Here is an 18,624-nt window from a genome sequence, read left to right as displayed (position 1 = left end):
TTCACATCATGCATGTGCCTCTCGTTGCTCCAATCCCACAAACCACAAATCCCTACCATAGTACTGTAATAATAATAGTAATAGTCACAGCATCCAAAGGGAGTGGCTGGCCATCCATCTGCCTGCGTCCTCCTACCTACATACTAGCATTCGCCCGTCTTACTCGTCGCATCTGCCGCCCAGTAGAGACTCAGGTAGTAGGCGGTGCAATCCGCCAGTCAGCCCAGCCATCCGTCTCCCCTCTTCCGCGATTTGGGGAACCACAGGTGCGACACGAGCGACGGGTCGCCCTCCTCGGTGAACTTGTCCCTCTTCTCCTCCGGGCCCCAGGCCACCAGCATCTGCTGCTTGCGCACCACCGCCGGCGCCTTGATGGCGTCGCGCTGCCCAATCTGGCGGATGTACAGCGCCGGCACCACGGTGCACACGTTGAGCAGGTTCACGTACAGGTCCTTCTTCGTAGGCTGCGGGTCCAGCTTGGCCATGTTGAAGGCCTTTCTGTTCTGCAGGATGTTGCGGCAGTCGAGCTTGTCGATGCTCTCGACGAACTCGGGCGACAGCGACAGCCGCGAGCCGCTCCACGAGATGTACGGCTGGATGTCGAGATAGAAGTGGTGCGTCGACACCTGGATCTTCTCGTACAGCGCCATGGCCGGCTTGACGCAGTTGTCCTCCATGTTCTGGCAGAACCAGGTGAACTTGTCCTTCTTGCAGAAGATGCGTAGTATGTCTGCGAGATCCAGCGTCATGTCCTTGCTGCGGCGCGCGCGTACACTCTTGAACTGCGGCGCGCTCATCAGGGCGTTGTAGCTCTCTGCCGTCCATGTGCGAACTGCGAACAGGTCTGTTGGATAGCCGCAATCTGTTAGTCTCCTCGCTGCTGCCGCTGCTGCTACTGCATGCATCTTCTTTATTTCATGGGCAAACGTACCTCGCTTGGGCTCGACCGCAGTCTGCATCTGTGTCTCGATGAAGCTCACCATCTCGGTGTACTGCTGCCCCGACCCGTAGAGGACCTTTTGAAAGATGTGGTCGTTCAGATATCGCATGATGATGGCGACGATGATGTCCTCGTCCGTCTCGGGGAACATGCAGCCGTGGACCAGATCGGGATACTTTTGCAGAGTCCTCCTGAACTTGGCGGCTTCTCCGGACTGCTTGCGAGCGCCGGTGACGAGAGCCTCGACGCCGGCCTCGTAGTCGTCCAACCAGGGGTCCATGAACTTTTGAACCCAGTCCTGGACCTGCTCAACGAGGTCGTCGAATTGCTACAGGGGCGAGCGTCAGCAAAAGGCGCAGAAATTTGAAATCAGCTGAAGACGACTGATATAGTTTGACAAAGACTTGCGAGCACTCACCCGTCCTACTTCCTCTGGCGTGAGGTCTTTCCGATACGGCTGGAGACTGAAAATGTGCGACTGCGCATCGTTCAGCTCCTCCCGCAAGAGGTGATTCTCGTCCTTAAGCCGGTTGATCTCCTGGCCGAGCGAATCCGCGTCCTTGGCAATCTCCTCCATGTCCGAGTTGAGCAGATGCTTCAGCTCCTGAAGCTGCTGCATCGCCCTGGCGGCCTCCCTCTCGGCGCTCTCCTTCTCGACCGTGAGCCTGATGACGGTGTCGCGGAGCTGCTTGAGCTGCGCCTGGTCTCGAGTCGCCGCCTCGTCGCGCGGCCCGCCGCCGTTGGAGAGGCGTCGCCGCGGCGTGAAGCTCTCGCTCTCCATGCTGTCGAAGCTCTCTGCCGATGCGTAGATGGAGCCGGGGATCTGTGTCATGTCAAACTCGTCGTCGTCGGAGCTGGGGCCCTCGAGGAACGGCACGGGCACGTTGAGGTTGTATCTCCGTGGTGGGACGAGGTCTGGGGCGACGGACTCGGTGACTTCGACGGCGTCGAAATCGAGGAGGTCGACTTCACGGCCACCGGGAGCGTCGTCCCTGTGCTCCTGGTCCTCCGGCGGCTTGTCGTCGCTTTTGCCCGTTTCTTTTTCCTTCTCCTTTCTGCTGTCCTTTGTTGTTCGCTCTCGAGGCTCCTCGTCTCGGTCTTTGTCCTTGTCTTTGCTTTTGTCCTTGTCCTGTTCCCTGTCGCCTGACTTGGTCGATTTCCTCTCCTTCCGCAGCACCGCATGGCCATTTGACGGCCGGCTTCGCATGTCGTCGAGAGGAATGGTCCCTTGGCCTTTATCGGGAGGCATGGCAGTCAATATCTTGGTATGTGGTCTGTGCAGCGCGCAGAAAGATTGGACAAAACGCTCGACTGGCACCTTGAAGCTGTCCGATATAAGGCAGCAATCGATTGCGACCAAGTTTGGGAAAGAAGCGGCACAGGACGAAGGGATACGGTGTTTTTGCACAAACAAGGACAAAAGACAGCTATTGATAGAATCAGAAGATGGAAATGGCACAGGGCTCGCAATCCAAGCCCGGATCTGCGCTGCTCTGCTTTGTGATGCGCAGTCCTGCTGTTACATGTACGCTGCCTGTGATGGTGGCGCTTGCAGTTCAACCTCGTTGTGGTTCAGGTTCACACAGCCCGGGGCTGAAGCACATACAAACATGCCTACCCATGAAGCCATGGGCAGTCCGCCTGTCAGTTGTCTGGTTTTCTCTCCTCATGGCGGCATGGTCCCAAGTACGAGTAGGTAGATACGGAACCGCATAGAGAGCGAGTACCTGTACAGCAGCGAGCAAATCGCCGTCACCACTGCACGTCAAAGCTGCACGCCCCCTCCTTTGTGGGATCCATGATCCTACCTAGAGATGCAGGGCGATACGTGACTAGTAGTAGTAGTAGTGGTAGTGGAATTCAGCCTCACAGGCGAGTCGCTTGCCGTCAGCGGAAGAGGGGAAACGGAGAGCCTGTCCGCGGCCCATTTCTGTGACGCGGGAGGCCGATGTCGATGCCGCAAATCAGTTGATGGCATTGCCTGCCGCTTCGTGTGTTGGAGGATGCGCGGGCTGATCTCGTGTCGATGTACATATGTATCGAATGCTGATCAACGTCATTTTCAACAATCCGGGCCGTTGAGAAACCTTGAAGTTGAGCCGTTTGCCCAGTCAGTAGAATTGAGTTTCGAGGTAAAATAGACTTGTACCATAGGTAGGTGATATGGAATTTTCATGTGAAAAGGCACTGCTGATATTCGATGGAGTGTGTGAAATTGTAGTAAGGTAGGTACTACCTTACTGTACGCGAGATCAAGGCCTGTGGCTGGTACAGTGCGCAAATACCTACCAACTGTGCACCGTCTAAGTACCCAAGGTACACAAGCCTTCCAACTTGCTTAGTAGAGATATTACAGAATCTGTATCAAGTCCATTCTCAGCTTCGACCAACCACAACACCATATCGAACCAGCCCCATGACAGCTCCCGCAAGAATGGCCGCAGGCGCCGAAACTCCATAATACCTGCCCCCGACATACGCCGTGGCTGTGACGACAACCCACCACGGATCGTCCCCCAGGCTTCGCCCAGACTGAAACCCTTCATCCAGATAGCCAACCTGCCAGATCCGATAGACGGCTGTGTAAATCAGCCCGACGGCCCCGGCATTGACGCCCCTCAGCCCAGACTTGACCCAGCGTCTGTTCCGCAGCGAGCCCCAGACGCCCATGGTCCCGTGGACGAGGGCGATGCCCGGGAAGAAGATGCCCACAAAGGCGATGATGGCTCCGGCAACTGGCGGGCTGCCGCTGTTGGAGGCGGCGAGCGTGCCCAGGAAGACGGCAAAGTTGAAGTTGGGGCCTGGGAACGCTTGAGCAATCGCGAGCCCAATCAAAAAGTCTCGCGGGCTGACCCATCCTTCGGCGACAATGTATTCTCGAAGCAGCGGGATGACGACGGGTCCACCGCCGAAGATGATGGTGCCTGCAAGGTAGAGGTTGGCAAAGAGGCGGTACAGGAGAGGCGGATCGGGCAAGGCGCTGCGCAGGACCATGACCGCGATGAAGGTGGCGAAGAAGCCTGCGATGATGGCTGTTCCGACTTTCCAGGAAAAGTTCAAGCGGTATTCCCGCGGAATCACCCTGGGCTCTGATTCGGCTCCGGCTCCAAGGGGCCTTTCCTCGCTCTCCGAGTTGTCAGGATCCAGGACGGCAGCCCTCGATGGCCCGGCGAAGGACGAGCGCTGCACTTCCTGCACAGGCTCTTTGCCCATGAAGGCTCTGAGTTGCACGTCTGTTCCTGCATTCACAGCCTCCTCTTCAACAGCAGTTGTCACCTTCTTTCTCCAGTTGAGCAGAGCCACTATCGCCTTGATCGGTCTATGTAGCCAGCGGTAATCATGCACAACTGCCGCAACACCGCAGAGGAACATCAGCAGGGGAAAGTACCAGAGGGCATTGTACAGCATTCCGGCAGCGCCGCTCAGAAACACCAATGTCCTGGTGAGCTTGTCCGTCACGGCTGCATTGGAGAGCTGCACCGCTGCCAGGGCAATGATGCCAACAGTGGCCGCGTTGAGGCCCGACAAGAGGGCATAGACGGCGCGAGGGAGGGCCGATCCGATGCTGGAAACGCCCACGGCAAGGCCAAACATGCCGAGTGCTCCGGGGAGGCTATCATGGTGAGAATCATGAACAGATGCTGGCCTGCTTACTGCGCAAAGGGTCTTTCTGGTGCCTTTCTTACCTCCATATGAGGAATCCAATGACGGCACCAAAGAATCCATCGTGAATCAAGTTGATGCAATATAGCATCTTGGTGCTGGCCGGGCCACATAGAGCCTGGGCAACTCCGAAGAGCTCTTGGTACTACATACCATTGAACAATCGGGTGAGCCTGATATCTTTCAAGAATAGCGGCCGGAGTAGCAGGAAGGGGTGACAGACCAGTTGATCATCGACCCATTTCAACTTGTCAACGAATTTGTCGTGAAACTATCTCCGTGTCAGAAGGGCTCGTCTTCACGTTGATCTGTTTCGACTTGGCTTACAATTTTGAAGTGAACCGGCGGCCCGCCAAATGCTGTGAAACCAAGATGCCATTCCGCTGTCAGGACTTCGGCCGCGCGTTGGCCATATCGGTTCAATGTGTATTCCCAGCTTGACACACCCATTGAGAGGCTGCTATTCTGTCCTGATAATTTTCCCTTTCCTCGACCTTTTTTCTATTTTCTCTCTGTTGAAGAGTTGAAGCCGTGGTCTGTCCCAATCACAATTGGCTAATCGAGTACTAACTGCCTAATGTCTCTAGTAGCTGAACAGTGGCTGCTCGTCTCGACCACTTGACTCACACTTGTACACCACGTGCTCGCCGGTCGAAATCACGAAATCAGCCAGGGTCTGCATTATATAAGCTCATTCAAAGCATCCACTATCATTGGAAGAAAACTATGAATGCCGTTACGAGGGACGAGTAGCCGTGAAACGAATACCTGTGCCAGTCGTGACTACACTGTGCAGCCACATTGCGCCACAGGACGTTGATGGCTCGTGTTACATAGGTCTCTCGTAGATGCACCTCGGAGCTTTGGACACCAACATAGGCATTCAAGTTGTTCAGTGATTGGTGAAACGTGTAAGAGACAGGTCATACACACATCAGAGTTGACTTCTCATATTGCCTCCGACATGCTTCTGTTGCTATACACTTCTCATACTACGTACCTACTAGTAGGTACCTACCTAGGTAGGTGGTAAATGTACCTTAGATACCTTTGAGGCTTTTGGATGCCAAACAAGGCCCGCCAATTCCATCACCGAAGCTGCTGCCCTGCAGCCCCCAATCAGACAGACTCGGCAGCGTTCAAAAGCAAGCCATAATCCATCTGATTGGCCTCGGACCACCAGCTCTGCCGTCTCTGCTTGCAAAGCTGCCCACTTACACGTTGCACAGGCACAGCATGTCGTCAATGCAGCAGAGCTCCAGCTCCAGCCCGCCATCAAAGTCTACTACTAGTAACTGAAACCCTCCCCCTCCTCCGCAGCCGCTACAGGCGCTAGCACATCTCCCCCCGCGGGAGCCCCTGCAGCGCTCTACTAGTAGTGGTCTAGGTAGTGAACGGGCAGCCTCCTCACTGGCTCAGCGCCATCCAACCGCCAGCAGCCCGCTATACCCGCTATAATAGCGCCCCCGGCCTCGGGCTGTCTTCTAGAAGCACGCCCCTCCACTCGGGCTCTCTCCAGCTGTCTCCTCCATGACGAGCCTTGTAGGTACCTATTCATGCTATCATCCAGTCCATCAAACGCTGTGCCTCCATCCACTCGAATCTTCCCCCTCACCACCTCGCCAATCCTTCCAGTGCATCCAGACAAGGCAGACTTAGGTTTCCCGCCTCGCTTCCTGCCTTGCCTGCTGCTCCGCCATGCCATCACATTGTCGTCCTGACTGACTGGACCAACTGACGCCATGCAGAGTCCAAGTCCAAGTATCTTAGGTACCGCTACATGGAAGTCCATCAACAACGTGTCAAGTACCTGTACAAACGCCTTCGACCTCAGCATCGGCTTCTGCTTGCCAGACCATGTTATCATCTGATGTTTCGGCAACAACTGGTATCAATATTACTTCGACACACTCCGTGACAGTGACAGAGACTCGCCCAGGCATCAGCCCCACCCAGCTGAATGCCGTCTGGGCTCCCGAGGCTCTTGCAAGGCAGCACCAACAAACATGACACGCCCTGGGCTTCTCGTGCCGCTTGCTTGGGGAAATCTGCAGCTCTGTTTGCTCACATTGATCTGGCGTCCTTGTTATCCTATCAACCACTTCCCAGCTTTCGTATGCCGCCGAGGTCCAGAATGCACCGGCTCTAGCACCAAACAAGCACAAAGAAACACACAAAACCTCCATGGATACCTACTTGACCTGATTCATTACCGATCATACACCATCTCTTCCCGCCTCGCTGTGCCTATTCGCAGCTGCGCCTCTTGGAACTTGAAGCAAAGCTTCACTTATACGTGCTGCCCTCTGTTTTTCCCTTGTGCCCCCCAAGAGGCAAACTTGGCCCTCAGCCGGGCTGCCCTTTGACCTGCGCCCTGCCTCTCCAATCACTTGCCAGCTGTGCCCTGACCGGCAGATATAGATAGAGCTTGAGAACCAGCTGGCAGGCCCTTCCTTTCACTCCTCCGCTTCATCTCCATCCTCGTGTGGAGCTTCCTTCTTCTTCTTCTCTTGGTCCATTTTCATTGTCCTCATCACGGCCCTTGCATAGGTAGCTCCCCAGCCATGGAGTTTGACAAGCTCTCCATCACCGATCGCAAGATCATCGTGGGCATCGACTTTGGCACCACCTACTCCGGTGTCGCTTGGGCAGAGACTCAGCGGCCCGATAGGCGGACAGCCATCACCACCTGGCCCATCAGCAAGACGACTCGCGAGGGAGAATCCTCGGACAAGGTCCCTACCAAGCTGCGCTATGCAAAGGACGAGGTCCAGTGGGGGTTCTCTATCCCCATTACCGCTCCCCAGGAGGAAGTCATTGAGTGGTTCAAGCTGTAAGCCGTCTTCGTTCCCTCCCAGCATTGAGAGTGATGTGCCCCCAGCTAAACACCATATACACAGCGACCTGGATCCTTCCTTGAAGAACATTGGCCAGGCCGTAGCCAACGATGGTGCCCGAGGAGGCAGAGATGCTGACAAGCTCGTCGCCGACTATCTGGGTGCTCTCTGCGAGCATCTCCTCTATACCCTGCGCGAAAAGCTCGGCGAAAGCGTCGTCAAGAGCACCCCTCTGGAGTTCGTCGTCACCGTGCCTGCAATCTGGAGCGACCTTGCCAAGGACAAGACCAAGAAGGCCTGTCAAAAGGCCGTCCAGTCCCTTCCCCTGGCGCCTGGTTCGTCCAGAACCCATATCCATCTCGTCTCCGAGCCCGAAGCTGCCGCCATCTACGCCCTGCACGGACTTGACCCCCATGGTCTCAAGATTGGCGAGACCGTTGTCGTCGTCGACGCCGGCGGTGGCACTGTCGATCTCATCTCCTACACCATTACCGGGCTGAAGCCCATTCTTCAGGTCCAAGAGGCTGCCCCTGGCTCTGGTGCCCTCTGTGGCTCGACCTTCCTCAACATGCGCTTTGCCAAGTTCCTCAAGTCCAAGCTGGGCAAGGAGGAAGGCTTTGACGAGGAGGTCCTCGCCGAGGCGATGGAGGTCTTTGAGAAGAAGGTCAAGCGCCAGTTTACCCTGGCAGCTCAACCCGACGAGACATATACCATCCCCGTCGGTGGCTTGGCCAACAACAGGGCCCTCGGCATCACCCGCGGCCGATATGCTCTTAAGGCCTCCGACCTGAAAACCATCTTTGAGCCCGTCGTCCTCGAGGTCATCAAGCTCGTCAAGGATCAGATCACTGTTAGCAACGTGCCCATCCGCGCCGTGCTCTTGGTCGGCGGCTTCGGTGCCTCCAACTACCTCAAGGAGCGTCTGAGGAACGCCGTGGACAAGTCTATCCAGATCATGCAGCCCCCGAATGCCTGGCAGGCCGTCGTGCAGGGCGCGGTCATGAAGGGGCTTGCCAACAGCGCGCCCGACACCCTCACCATGGTCAAGGTGCAGAATCGCAAGGCGAGGAAGCACTACGGCACCGAGTGGCGGACCAAGTACGACGAAAGGATCCATGGCCACATCTCTGACAAGAAGAGCTGGAGCGGCATGGAGGGCTATTATAAGGTAAACGCCATGGAGTGGTTCATCCGCAAGGTATGCAGTTCCCAATTCCCCCTTCTCCTTCTCCTTCTTCTCTGCGAATAAGCAAAGCTAACACAAACCGAAACACCGAAGGGTGACGCCGTTTCCGAGAACGAGCCATACATCACTTCTTTCGTCTGGACGGGCCTCGTCGCACACGGCCGTATCCGCAAGATGCGTATGACCATCTACTGCGACCAAACGTCCGAGGAGGCCCCCATCGATAGGAACGCCAACGTGCAAGTCCTGGCCCACGTCGAGGCCGACGTGAGCCACATCCCCGAGCATCTGCTCAACCGCCGCCAGGGCAAAGACGGGCAGATGTACTATGAGCTCAGTTGCAAGATTGAAGCCGTCTATCTATCTGCTTCGACCACGTACACGCTCTTATACAATAGTATGTGTCTACCCTTTTCCCGTTCCCGTCTGCATTGCCACCAAACCCCCCTCCCTTTTGGAGCGAGTGGCTGACTGTGAGATGTAGACCAGCGATATGACACTGTTACCTGCGAATATGTCTGAGCAGCCTAGATTGAGCTGGTTCATCTTCTGCATTCCAATTTACTATATCTATTTCATTTGCTCACACTTGCTGGCTTATCTGTTTTGGGAGTCGGGAGGTCAAACTCGGGATACTAGCGACACAGTCTGTATATAGAAATACCTTGCCTGCCTTGGGCAGTTTATGAGTTCACGGCCACGGTCACGGTCACGGTCTCGAGAAACAAAATAAACACACACACAATCTACAAAGTGCCGTAGCAGATCCCACATTACCTCAAGAAGAAAGATATCTAAAGAAACGAAAAGAGTGCATTAGTATATTTAGTACACGCGAGAAGTGTTCTACACTTTCCATCGCCATAAAAGAGAAAAAAAAGCATTTATATATATAAGCCCTCTTTCCCTCCCCGCCTCCCTCCTTTACCACCCCCCCCCCAAAAATTCTCAGCAGACGGATACCTCAACAACGAATATGCGTCTAAAAGAGGACAGAAACAAAACAAAACAAAACAAAATAAAGCAAGAGAGCACAAGAAGAGTTTTTTGTGTATCGACGGCGACATACAGACAGATATATCATCAAAGATGGAGAGACACAAAGATAAGAAAGAAAAAAAAACTTGTACAAATCAAGAGGCAAATGACTACTAGTAACACAGAACAAAAGGGACGTATCGAAGCATCGCCTTTATGAGAAAAACAAAGTCAGAGAGAGAGAGAGAGAGAGAGAGAGAGATGACAAGGACAAGGGAAAAAAAAGCGTGGCGGCTGACGCGCAGTTTTCTTTTGAGGGCCCCCCTCATGGTGTTTTATCCAGAAACACCCGGCCATCTTTGTGCAGATCAACAAGGGAAAAAGAAAAGGCGGTATAAAGAGAGTAAGAGGTGGCGAGGGAGAGAGGGAGGCTGGCAGATATACAAAGGACGGAGAAAGGGAGGGAGAGAGAGAGGTTTATGGAGATAGAGAGAGAGAGAGGGTGGAAATAGTACAAAGAGATGTAAGTATAGCCAGACCGGTCGGTAGTGAGGCAGATCCAGAAATGCCTTCGAGTTTCTTGATGTCTCCTTTTCTTTCGTGTAGACATGAAAGAAGACAAATAAGGAAATTGGGAAAAGAGAACGTGACCAACAATGAGAGAGATGTATCGACGTAATCCTGGATTCTTTTCGCCAGGTTGGGATTGGTAGATAGTTGCAAAGGAAACAACAAATGACGACAAGATCCTGCACACACCCCTCCTGTATATAGTTTTATCCCGTCGCCCTCGCCCGTTTCGTCTGTGCATCTTTTGGTGGTCGTGGTTTGTACATTTGTATGTCGGGGTTGTTGACAGTGCCTCCCCCCTCGTCAAGGGGACACTGAAATGTTGGTCTTAGTTAAGCGGTGCTGTTCTTGAGCAGTCGTGAGCTACTACTCGGCTTGTAGCTATAGCTCTACCGTCGTGTCGTCGATGTAAAAGGGTACGGTCGTGTGAGTGTGCGAATGATCAATCATCCAGAGGAGCAAGCAGTGCAAACTACTGCTCCTCGTCTAGGTTTTCCATCACCCCTCCAGTCTTGTGAGTCTTCATGCCTAGCTTCAGCAAGCTGAACCTCTTCCTCACGCTGTGCTTCTTCTTGGCCTCAGGCTCATCCAAGGACGGCCTGTCCTTGGTCAACATGTCCAGGCTTACACGGCCAACCGAGCCACCTCGCCTCTCCCTGCCGCCATCTTGGTGGCTATGATCCTTGGCCTGCACTTGGGCAAGCTTGAGGAGAGCAGCATCCTTGCTGAGGCCACGCATGTGCATCTTCACATCGCCTGAGTTGCTGTTGGCGTCATCAGCGGCCTCCTGGCCATCCAGCTCCTTCTTTCGGCCGCCCAAGAAACTCAACCGCGCGCCGCGTTGCCGAGGCGTAATCTGTCGAATCACCGTCGCTTCTTCAGCCTTCACCCCGCTCACCGGAACGGCAATGCTCGTCCACTGCGGGCCCTTATCGCCGCCTGGTGTTGAGCCTCTCCAGGTAGGGGACGGTGTTGAGATGGGCTGCAAGACTGGTTGCCGGGGCGCGAAGATGGCAATTTCAGGTGCAAAAGTTGCCTCAAAGTCTAGTACGCGTTAGCCGTCTGCGTTGGCACACACGATTCACACACGGAAAAAAATCGTCACTTACAGCCTTGAAGCTCCGAGTATGCTCGGGAAATAGCTTGGTTCTTATTTCGAGAAATGAGTGCCAAGCATCTCTTGAGCATCATGGCGTGGTCCACCAAAGTCATCTTGATTGCGGTCTCTTGAGGGTCGAGCTGAACCTCGTCATCTCCCTCCTCGTCAGAGTCCGTCTCATCCTCTTCCTCTTCGCTGCTTGTCGTTTCGGGGAGCAGTTTGCGATATTGCACAACGCTATTTTCTGAAGCTGGGCTGACAGAGACGGTGACGGCGTCAACAAGCTGCTGAGCAACCGAGTCATCGCCCTCAGCCAATCGACGTTCCAGCAGCGTCATCTCCTGAGTCTTTCTGGAAATGCGTTCCAGGGCAGTTTCATGGGCATTGAGCCTGACCTCGCGGGTTTCGATAATCTCGCTTCGACGAAGAAGGGTGGGAAAAGGCTCAGCAGTCGTGAAAACCAGTTTCTCCGCGTAATGCTCTTGCACTGGTCCTGAAGTATTTCTCTTGGTTGTCACGGAGAAGACCTGGGGATGGGATGACAGTAAAAAGTCTCGGACAATGTGAGGCACCCGAACTCTCTGGTAGACCTGATGAGAAAGATCCCGATGCGGCGTCAAAGCCGAGACAACCAAGAATTGGCCCTCCATCTCGTCAACGTCGCCGCCCGTTATGATCTGAGCCGATGGGTATTGCTCCTGTATGCGGTCTGTAAAGGCCGAGGCGCGCTCAGACGGAGAGCCTTCATAGACAAACTCCTTGTCGCGTATAGAAGTAGCGAATCCAAGGCCCTTGTAGGCCACCTTGTAGTATTTGGGCGTAACTTTCTCGCTCTTGGAAATGCTCTCATAAATCGTTGCGATCGCTCGCCCGGTCCTGGCCAGCTTGGCAAAGTCGTACACGTTAGTCTCGTACTGTACTTGGAGCTCCTTGTACGCTGTCAAGGCATTGCTCCACGATTCTCCATCCTCGAAATGCTTGATCATCTCGAAATAGATCTTCTCCTTGCGCTCGAATGGAGACTGCGCCGGGAATTCCGGTTCGGCCAATGCCGGAACATGCCCAATTGGATCCCATTCATAGAGATCCGCATGCAGACGAAGCGCCAGGCCAGCCTCGGTGTGGTTCCTTGACTCGGCCTGCAACTTGGCCAGCTGATGGACATAGCGGATGAAGATATCCTCCTTCTGCATGTCACGCAAGAACTCCATGAGCCGAAGTCGGTTTATGATGTTGGAGGCTTCGCCGTTACCATCACCACCACTGTGTACGGCTACCAGCAAATCTAGGAACTCGTCCAAAGTAGCGACAAGTTCACACACAGCCGCGTAGAGGGGCTCGTCAGCAATCTTGGAGAGAGGCTGGAATCGTTCAAGCAGCTCCGCGATGAACAGCTTCTGGAGAGTGCTCTCCGTCAGGGGGTTCGATTTGAAGTAGGTGTCCAGTGAGTCAATGAGCTCCGTCTGAATCACAGACAAGTCCTCGCTCAAAGTCCACTCACTGACAATCATGGTCTGCAAAACCTCCACCGCCATTCTGCGGAGGCCTTCGTGAACGCTCAAGCAAAGCTCTACAATAGGGCCAACCAGAGTTGGTACGTATTGCACCTGATAGCCACCAATATTCGTGAGGCCGTACTTTTCACGCTCCTCTGGCGTGGTTTCCCAGCCGATAGCCTCCCACATGCTTCTCAACAGATCCGCTCCGTGTTCTCGCACATCGCCAGCAATCTTCCAGACAGCCCTTCTCTTCTGTTCAGGGAACGTCTCCAGAGCAAGCGAGGGACTCCCCACAAGCTTCAGCAGGGTTGTGAAGAACATCTTCCAGAGCTCGGTGTTGAATGATTCTGCCTCATCAGGGTCCGGTAGACAGGATTCCAGGAGGATGCCGGCGAGATACTGCAGGATGCGCATCGTCGACTTGTGGTGGTAAATATGCACACTCAGCCATCCGTTTGGAAACGCCTCGCCACTCAAAATGCTCATTTGCACTCTGAGCAGATTCTCCAAGAGGGTCGTCAGGTCGTCCTCGGCGGCCAGCTCGAGCTGCATGCCCGACGGAGAGTTCGCCAGGGCGGAAAGCACCGCAGACAATTCCGCCAGGGATTCATCAAAGGTAACCTCGTCTGCCGTCGGCTTTGTAGGGAACGGATATGTTGATGGAAATAGGAGCGAGAGCTTGTTTCTTGGTTTCTGTGGCGAGGAGAGAATCGTGAGGTATGAGTCGAGAATTTTGGGGATATGGTCAGGGATCTCCGGGCCCAGATGGTCGATCTGGCAGGCGACGATGGAACAACACAGGCGAATCTGCTCTCGCCACTGATCATTGACCTCTTCAGTATGACCCCAGTGAGGAGAGATCCATCGCACAGTGTTGGCACTCAGGGCAGATTTCTGCTCAGGATGAGCGAATAGGTCTAGCTTAGAGTAGTTGATGATCAGACACAGCTTGTAGATGACGAGCTTGCCCTTGACGTCTTTGCACGAGTCCATGAAGTCAATGGCGATGTGCAAAATCTCCTCCGTCGTCAAGAGGCCCGTCAGCTCTGGCAGCCAGGTGTGAAAATGCTGCACCGCCAGCGTCTGGTTGCCGACAAGTGCCGGTGCCGACTTTCTCATCATCGCATCGAGTGCTTTGAAGATGCTTCGAAGGTTCCTGGTGAGCCCCTGAGCAGAGGACTGGATTCCTATCTCCGCCTCCTTCACCTTTTGCTGCCCTCGAGACTGCGTGATGAACTTGAGGATATGTCTCACAACCTTGAAGGTCGCACGCAGCTTGCGGGCTGTCTCGGGCTCTGCGTGACGTTTGAGCAGCCGGATGAAGGACTGTATCAGACAAGGGGTAGCAAACGGGTAGTTGAACTGAGTTTCCGCATAATGGTCCACAAGGGGGGCTAGGTTGAACCGTCGATCGTGTACGATTCCGAGCACTCTAACCAAGGCCGTGAACACCAGATCTTCGTATTCGTCGTTCCCGGAGTACTCCACAAGGATTCCAAAGAGCCCGTCCAGCACGTCGCTGAGGAGCTTCACGACTTCGATTTCTGAGACAAAAACAACTTGTTTCAGAATAGCGGGTATCTCGTCTTTGGGCAAATCTTTCCACTTGAGAAGTCCTAAGATAATCCTGTCCTGAGAAAACCTCGTGCTGCACAGGTAGGTATCTACCATCATCACGGCAAGCGGCCCAGTCACATCGACCGAACGGTCGTCTTTGCCTCGAGGCGCCCACGGGACGGCGAGATAGCCACCCTTTCCTGACGGACCGGCCTGCGCAGTCGAGGTGAATTCGTCTATCTTATAGAGCAGGAGCCCATGAGGTCCATCGCGAATGAAGGCTTGGCCCTCCCACAAGGGCATGTGCGCCATGGCAAATGGGGGGTTTGGCATATCCGACAAGTACATGACGACGTGAGCATTCATTACGTCGCTTGGCTGCAGCGACAGCCGGAGCGTCTGGTTCCAGGCTTCGCCCCTCTCGACGGCACAGGACTTGAACGTGGTAAGGGCCTCGGTATTGGAAGACGTAAATATGCATCTCTCGAAGCGTTCGCCGGAGGACTGGCGGACCTCCAGCGTGAGTTGCAAGTTCGCCCCGCTGACCGTACTGGGCAGATTGATTGCGCTGCCCGCATATCGGGATATCATGTGCTGCTTTGCCAAAGCGGCAATGTTGAGCGTGAGATATATGTCCGACCGTGGCTTGGTTGGTGCAGCAGCAAAGCCGATCCTACTCGTCTTGGATACGCCGGATAGGATGGTGGGCGTGGCCTTGATCAGGCCATCGGCATCTGGATGCTGGAATTTCCTGAGAGAGACCTGCAGCCGCTCGCCGCTCCTCGACTTCTCATACTGGCCGGACGTACTGGTGATCAGCTCTCGGATCAGCGGGTCGAATTCTTCGGCAGCATCCCTGTCGGTCTGGGAGTAACCGAGCGCTGGCGACCAGATGGTGACCACTTGCTCGACCTCTTCTGACTGCTTCATGATGGAGTTGAGCTTCAAGACGCCAACGCCAACGGTACGCTCGACAGTCTGCCCCGTCTCAGGAAGATCCGCGGTCGTGCTCCTGGAACCGGCACTGCTTGGCGGCTTGCTACTCCCATCTTGGCTGTCCAGGCGAGCAGTGGAGGTTCTTCCTTCCTGCTGCTCCGAGAGGGGGTCCATCTTGTTGACTGTGTTTCCTCGAGAGAAGGCGGTTCGTGCAGCCTTGCCGCCCCACATCATGCTCCTCCTAGAAGCCTTCCCTGAGCTTGCAGGAGGCGTCTTGACGTGTTCCCGGGTGAAGCTGCTGTCAGTGCCGGACCGAGACAGAGGCTGGGGGATGAAGATGTGCTGTGATGCCAACACCTTCACAACAAGATACAGCTCCGAGTCGGCGGCCGGGGCATCACCAATGTCATGCGCAGAAAGGTCTGTAAAGAGCGTTCTGGTGCTGGCGTTCTGCGCAAGACCGCTGATCGAACCGCCGGCGGGTATCTCGATGCTGAAGCACTCGGAGAGGTTGGTTCCCTTTGCGTATTGGGGCTTGCTGACCAGGTAGGCTACAATTGTCGTCTCCTCGGTGGAGCTTCCCGCGAAGCCCTTAACGTCTAGCAGGATGTGGTTCAAGCTCGTGAGTTCAGAGGCAGCATGGGGAGGTTCATCAAGTAGGCTCATAACCGACTGGAGCTTGGTGACATCGACAACAGAGTCATCGGCCGTCAGGACTCTACCGCGCGCCGAGGGGTCTCGCACAACCACTTCGCCACCACAAAGCTTGTTGACCGTGACGAGGTCCCAGACCGTCTTCTCTCGCAGTTGTTCATATTCGTGCGCGGTGAGGACATTGTAGAGGAATTGCTGGCGGTGGAGGTTCAGAGAAGTCACGAGCTGTGATAGCTTCTCGAGCTTTGCATACTGTCGAGAAAGGAGCAGTTCGTGTAGGTATTTGGAATGCCACTCTCGCAGGCACGACGCGATCTCGTCAACCAGTGGCTCGTCTACTGATGTTGGCGTTTCGTCGCCAATCTTGAGCATCGGTACTGGTGCTGGGGGTCGAGGCGCATTCGGGTCTCTGCGAACGGGAACTGAGAGGTTCTTGACCCCATCTCCTGTAAGGTCTCGCAGAGTCTTCTTCCACTGACTTGAGTCATGCTTCCTGTCCCGGCCTTGTCCCTGATCCGACTCTATGCCGTCGATGATACCACTCTTGGCAGAGTCGCTACCCGGGCGGTCATCAATGCCGCTGTCGCTCGCAAAATCCTCATCGTGTCTATCGTCGGCCTCGCCAAGCAGCTCTCGCACTTCCACGCAACTTCTCGGGAAGATGCCACTGAAAACGCGAGCTTCCAGCGTCTGCCCCTTGACGGAGGTTAGGCCAGCAAGCAGACTGGGAGGAGCAACAAGATAGCCGCGCAGCCAGTTGCCGTCTGGCGTCTCTTCAATTATGTAGAGCTCATCGCCGATTTCGAGGGGGAGATCGGCCGGGCTCGCGGCTGTGAAAGGGTAGGTCGCGACGGCGAAGGCGATCCGGGGGAGAGGCTGCCAGGGCATTGAGAAGTCGAGATGTCGGCCTCTGTCGAGAGTGCGGTTCGATTGGGCCCGGCAGCAACGGCTATTCTGTCGCCGTAGACAGCGGCTTGCTGATTGGCAAGGCTCGACGAAGCAATACGCTGGTGGACGGACGTTGCGAACGCATCAAGCTTCGACGTGGAAACGCGGTGGTGTTGATATACGGCGACGCCTAGCGTGTTGATATTCAGTTTCTGACGAGCTTCTTCTAGCAGCGGCGCGATCCGAGGACTCGAGAAGGAGATTTCGAAGCCGATGGACTTTTTTTCCTGCCTTTCTAGAAGACTTACGACTCGATGCGTGAAGTTCGTTTGCAAAGCGCCGGTTGGCTGGCGGCTGGCCGTCCGAGAACCCCTGAGCAAACACGACCAAATTATGCACGCTGGCGAAGAGATAGCGATCCGATAGCGCAATTAAAGCATCCGCCCGACGCTGATCAGAATGCAAAAGCTGTGAACAAAAGGTATCTCAAGTATCGCAATGCCAAGACGCTCCGTGCTCTGCAAGGCTCGCTCAAACAGACGCAAGTTGTGACACAAAATCTCAGACAAAAAAAAAATATATCACGGCAGATGGCTCAGCGAGGGGAATCGTGGGTGTTCACGGTTCAATCTCGCAACTCAGGCTCAACTCAGTCTGGTCCATCTCTCCCAGCAGCAGCAGCAGCAGCAGCAGCGCCGCACGCTGTACCTGGTCCCAACCGCCGGGCGCTTTAGTGGTGGTGGGTGCTGCAGCCCCGCTCCTGTGGCCGCTAGGAACAGCGGTGGACTCCCTGGACCGGGGGGGGGCTTGGGGGAACCTGGAAGCTTGTACGGGGCCATCTCCAGTGGAGAGAGCGCTGAGCCCTCTTGGCCCTCCTCTCCTGTAGGTACGGATGGGTGCCGACAGGGGTTCGCCGCCAGGGGTTGGGTCTCTGGTGTGCTATCCCCGACCTTGCAACATGCAACAGCGTGCATCCGATGTCAGCACTCAGCTTAACCGGGATGGACGCGCAGCACAAATCCTTCTGTGGACGAACTGCTTGTTGCCTCCTGTCCCAAAGAGGCGCAGCTCCAGGTACGAAAGGCTACTGGTACTAGGTAGGTAAGGTGACGGGACAGAGGACATGAACCTGTGGGCACATCCGCGTCTCGGCCATCACCACTCGACGTTTCATTGCCTGACGGAGCACGCGATGCAGGAACGTATCTCGCTTTCCATGTCGTTACGGAGAAGCAGTAGATATTTGATTGTTAACCTGGACAATCTCCAGAGGTTGCCAATTGTCCTAACAACGTCCAAGCCACCTACACGTCCTTTTGAAGTGAGAATGTCCGTAAACAGTCGATATTCGATGTTGATACTAGGTATCCAAGCCTCTCGTCACTTCCATGCCCACGGCTATGAGAGATCCGTCTCCATCGAGCCGCCCTCTCGGCACTCGAGCCCTCCCTTCTGCCCGGAGTACCCGTCATCCTTCTGGCGACTCCGTGCTCCCGTACTTGGTCGATCTCTTGATCTCTTCCGCACCCCTGACCCATGCTGGCAATCAAACTTGTCGCTTATCGATTATGTACAGTATAATGCAGAATTACGGAGCTCCCCGAGAGGTGTGCATTACATGTACGTGTAATTGATCGAACCAGGTGTGCTCAGACCGGCTGCCCGACGGTCGTTTCTTGTTTCATGGCGGCATGTGGGCATCCTGCTACCCGTGAGTCTAAAAGCACGTTGGTTTGGTGACTGATGGATAGTGAGCCACTGACATACCGAAGGCAGTAGATGTCTCTAGGCGTAGGGCCGTGATACTATCGTGAGAT

General features: G+C 55.0%; 4 protein-coding genes across 4 annotated transcripts; 1 reads left to right on the top strand and 3 right to left on the bottom strand.

Annotated features, from left to right (window-relative positions):
• Nucleotides 1-218: 218 nt before the first annotated feature.
• Nucleotides 219-1,721, bottom strand: TRIREDRAFT_61517 (uncharacterized protein; the record flags this gene model as incomplete). The annotated part of the gene is made up of 3 exons (XM_006965297.1): nt 219-844; nt 932-1,268; nt 1,359-1,721. 3 exons carry the CDS (start codon nt 1,719-1,721, stop codon nt 219-221), a joined length of 1,326 nt encoding a protein of 441 aa, XP_006965359.1.
• Nucleotides 1,722-3,160: 1,439 nt separating this feature from the next.
• Nucleotides 3,161-5,053, bottom strand: TRIREDRAFT_77969 (uncharacterized protein; the record flags this gene model as incomplete). Its single annotated transcript, XM_006965296.1, has 4 exons — nt 3,161-4,553; nt 4,627-4,748; nt 4,827-4,874; nt 4,931-5,053. The coding sequence occupies 4 exons, from the start codon at nt 5,051-5,053 to the stop codon at nt 3,317-3,319; spliced, it is 1,530 nt and encodes a 509-aa protein (XP_006965358.1). The 3' UTR covers nt 3,161-3,316.
• A 1,770-nt stretch (nt 5,054-6,823) lies between these two features.
• Nucleotides 6,824-9,365, top strand: TRIREDRAFT_121839 (uncharacterized protein). The gene is made up of 4 exons (XM_006965429.1): nt 6,824-7,436; nt 7,504-8,638; nt 8,720-9,023; nt 9,111-9,365. Exons 1-4 carry the CDS (start codon nt 7,168-7,170, stop codon nt 9,146-9,148), a joined length of 1,746 nt encoding a protein of 581 aa, XP_006965491.1. The 5' UTR covers nt 6,824-7,167; the 3' UTR covers nt 9,149-9,365.
• Nucleotides 9,366-10,646: 1,281 nt separating this feature from the next.
• TRIREDRAFT_3949 (uncharacterized protein) lies at nt 10,647-16,807 on the bottom strand (the record flags this gene model as incomplete). The annotated part of the gene is made up of 3 exons (XM_006965156.1): nt 10,647-10,778; nt 10,869-11,218; nt 11,284-16,807. The coding sequence occupies 3 exons, from the start codon at nt 16,805-16,807 to the stop codon at nt 10,647-10,649; spliced, it is 6,006 nt and encodes a 2,001-aa protein (XP_006965218.1).
• Between the last annotated feature and the right edge of the window lie 1,817 nt (nt 16,808-18,624).

Source organism: Trichoderma reesei, assembly GCF_000167675.1.
Source record: "Trichoderma reesei QM6a unplaced genomic scaffold TRIREscaffold_9, whole genome shotgun sequence".
Classification (NCBI taxonomy): domain Eukaryota; kingdom Fungi; phylum Ascomycota; class Sordariomycetes; order Hypocreales; family Hypocreaceae; genus Trichoderma; species Trichoderma reesei.
This window is presented reverse-complemented; position numbering and strand designations above follow the sequence as displayed.

Bases quoted from the DNA above. Each gene is read 5' to 3' on its own strand.
- TRIREDRAFT_121839 (XM_006965429.1), top strand. From the start codon at position 7,168: ATGGAGTTTGACAAGCTCTCCATCACCGATCGCAAGATCATCGTGGGC. The intron at 7,437-7,503 runs GTAAGCCGTCTT...CCATATACACAG, and splicing joins GTCATTGAGTGGTTCAAGCT to CGACCTGGATCCTTCCTTGA. The intron at 9,024-9,110 runs GTATGTGTCTAC...TGTGAGATGTAG, and splicing joins GTACACGCTCTTATACAATA to ACCAGCGATATGACACTGTT.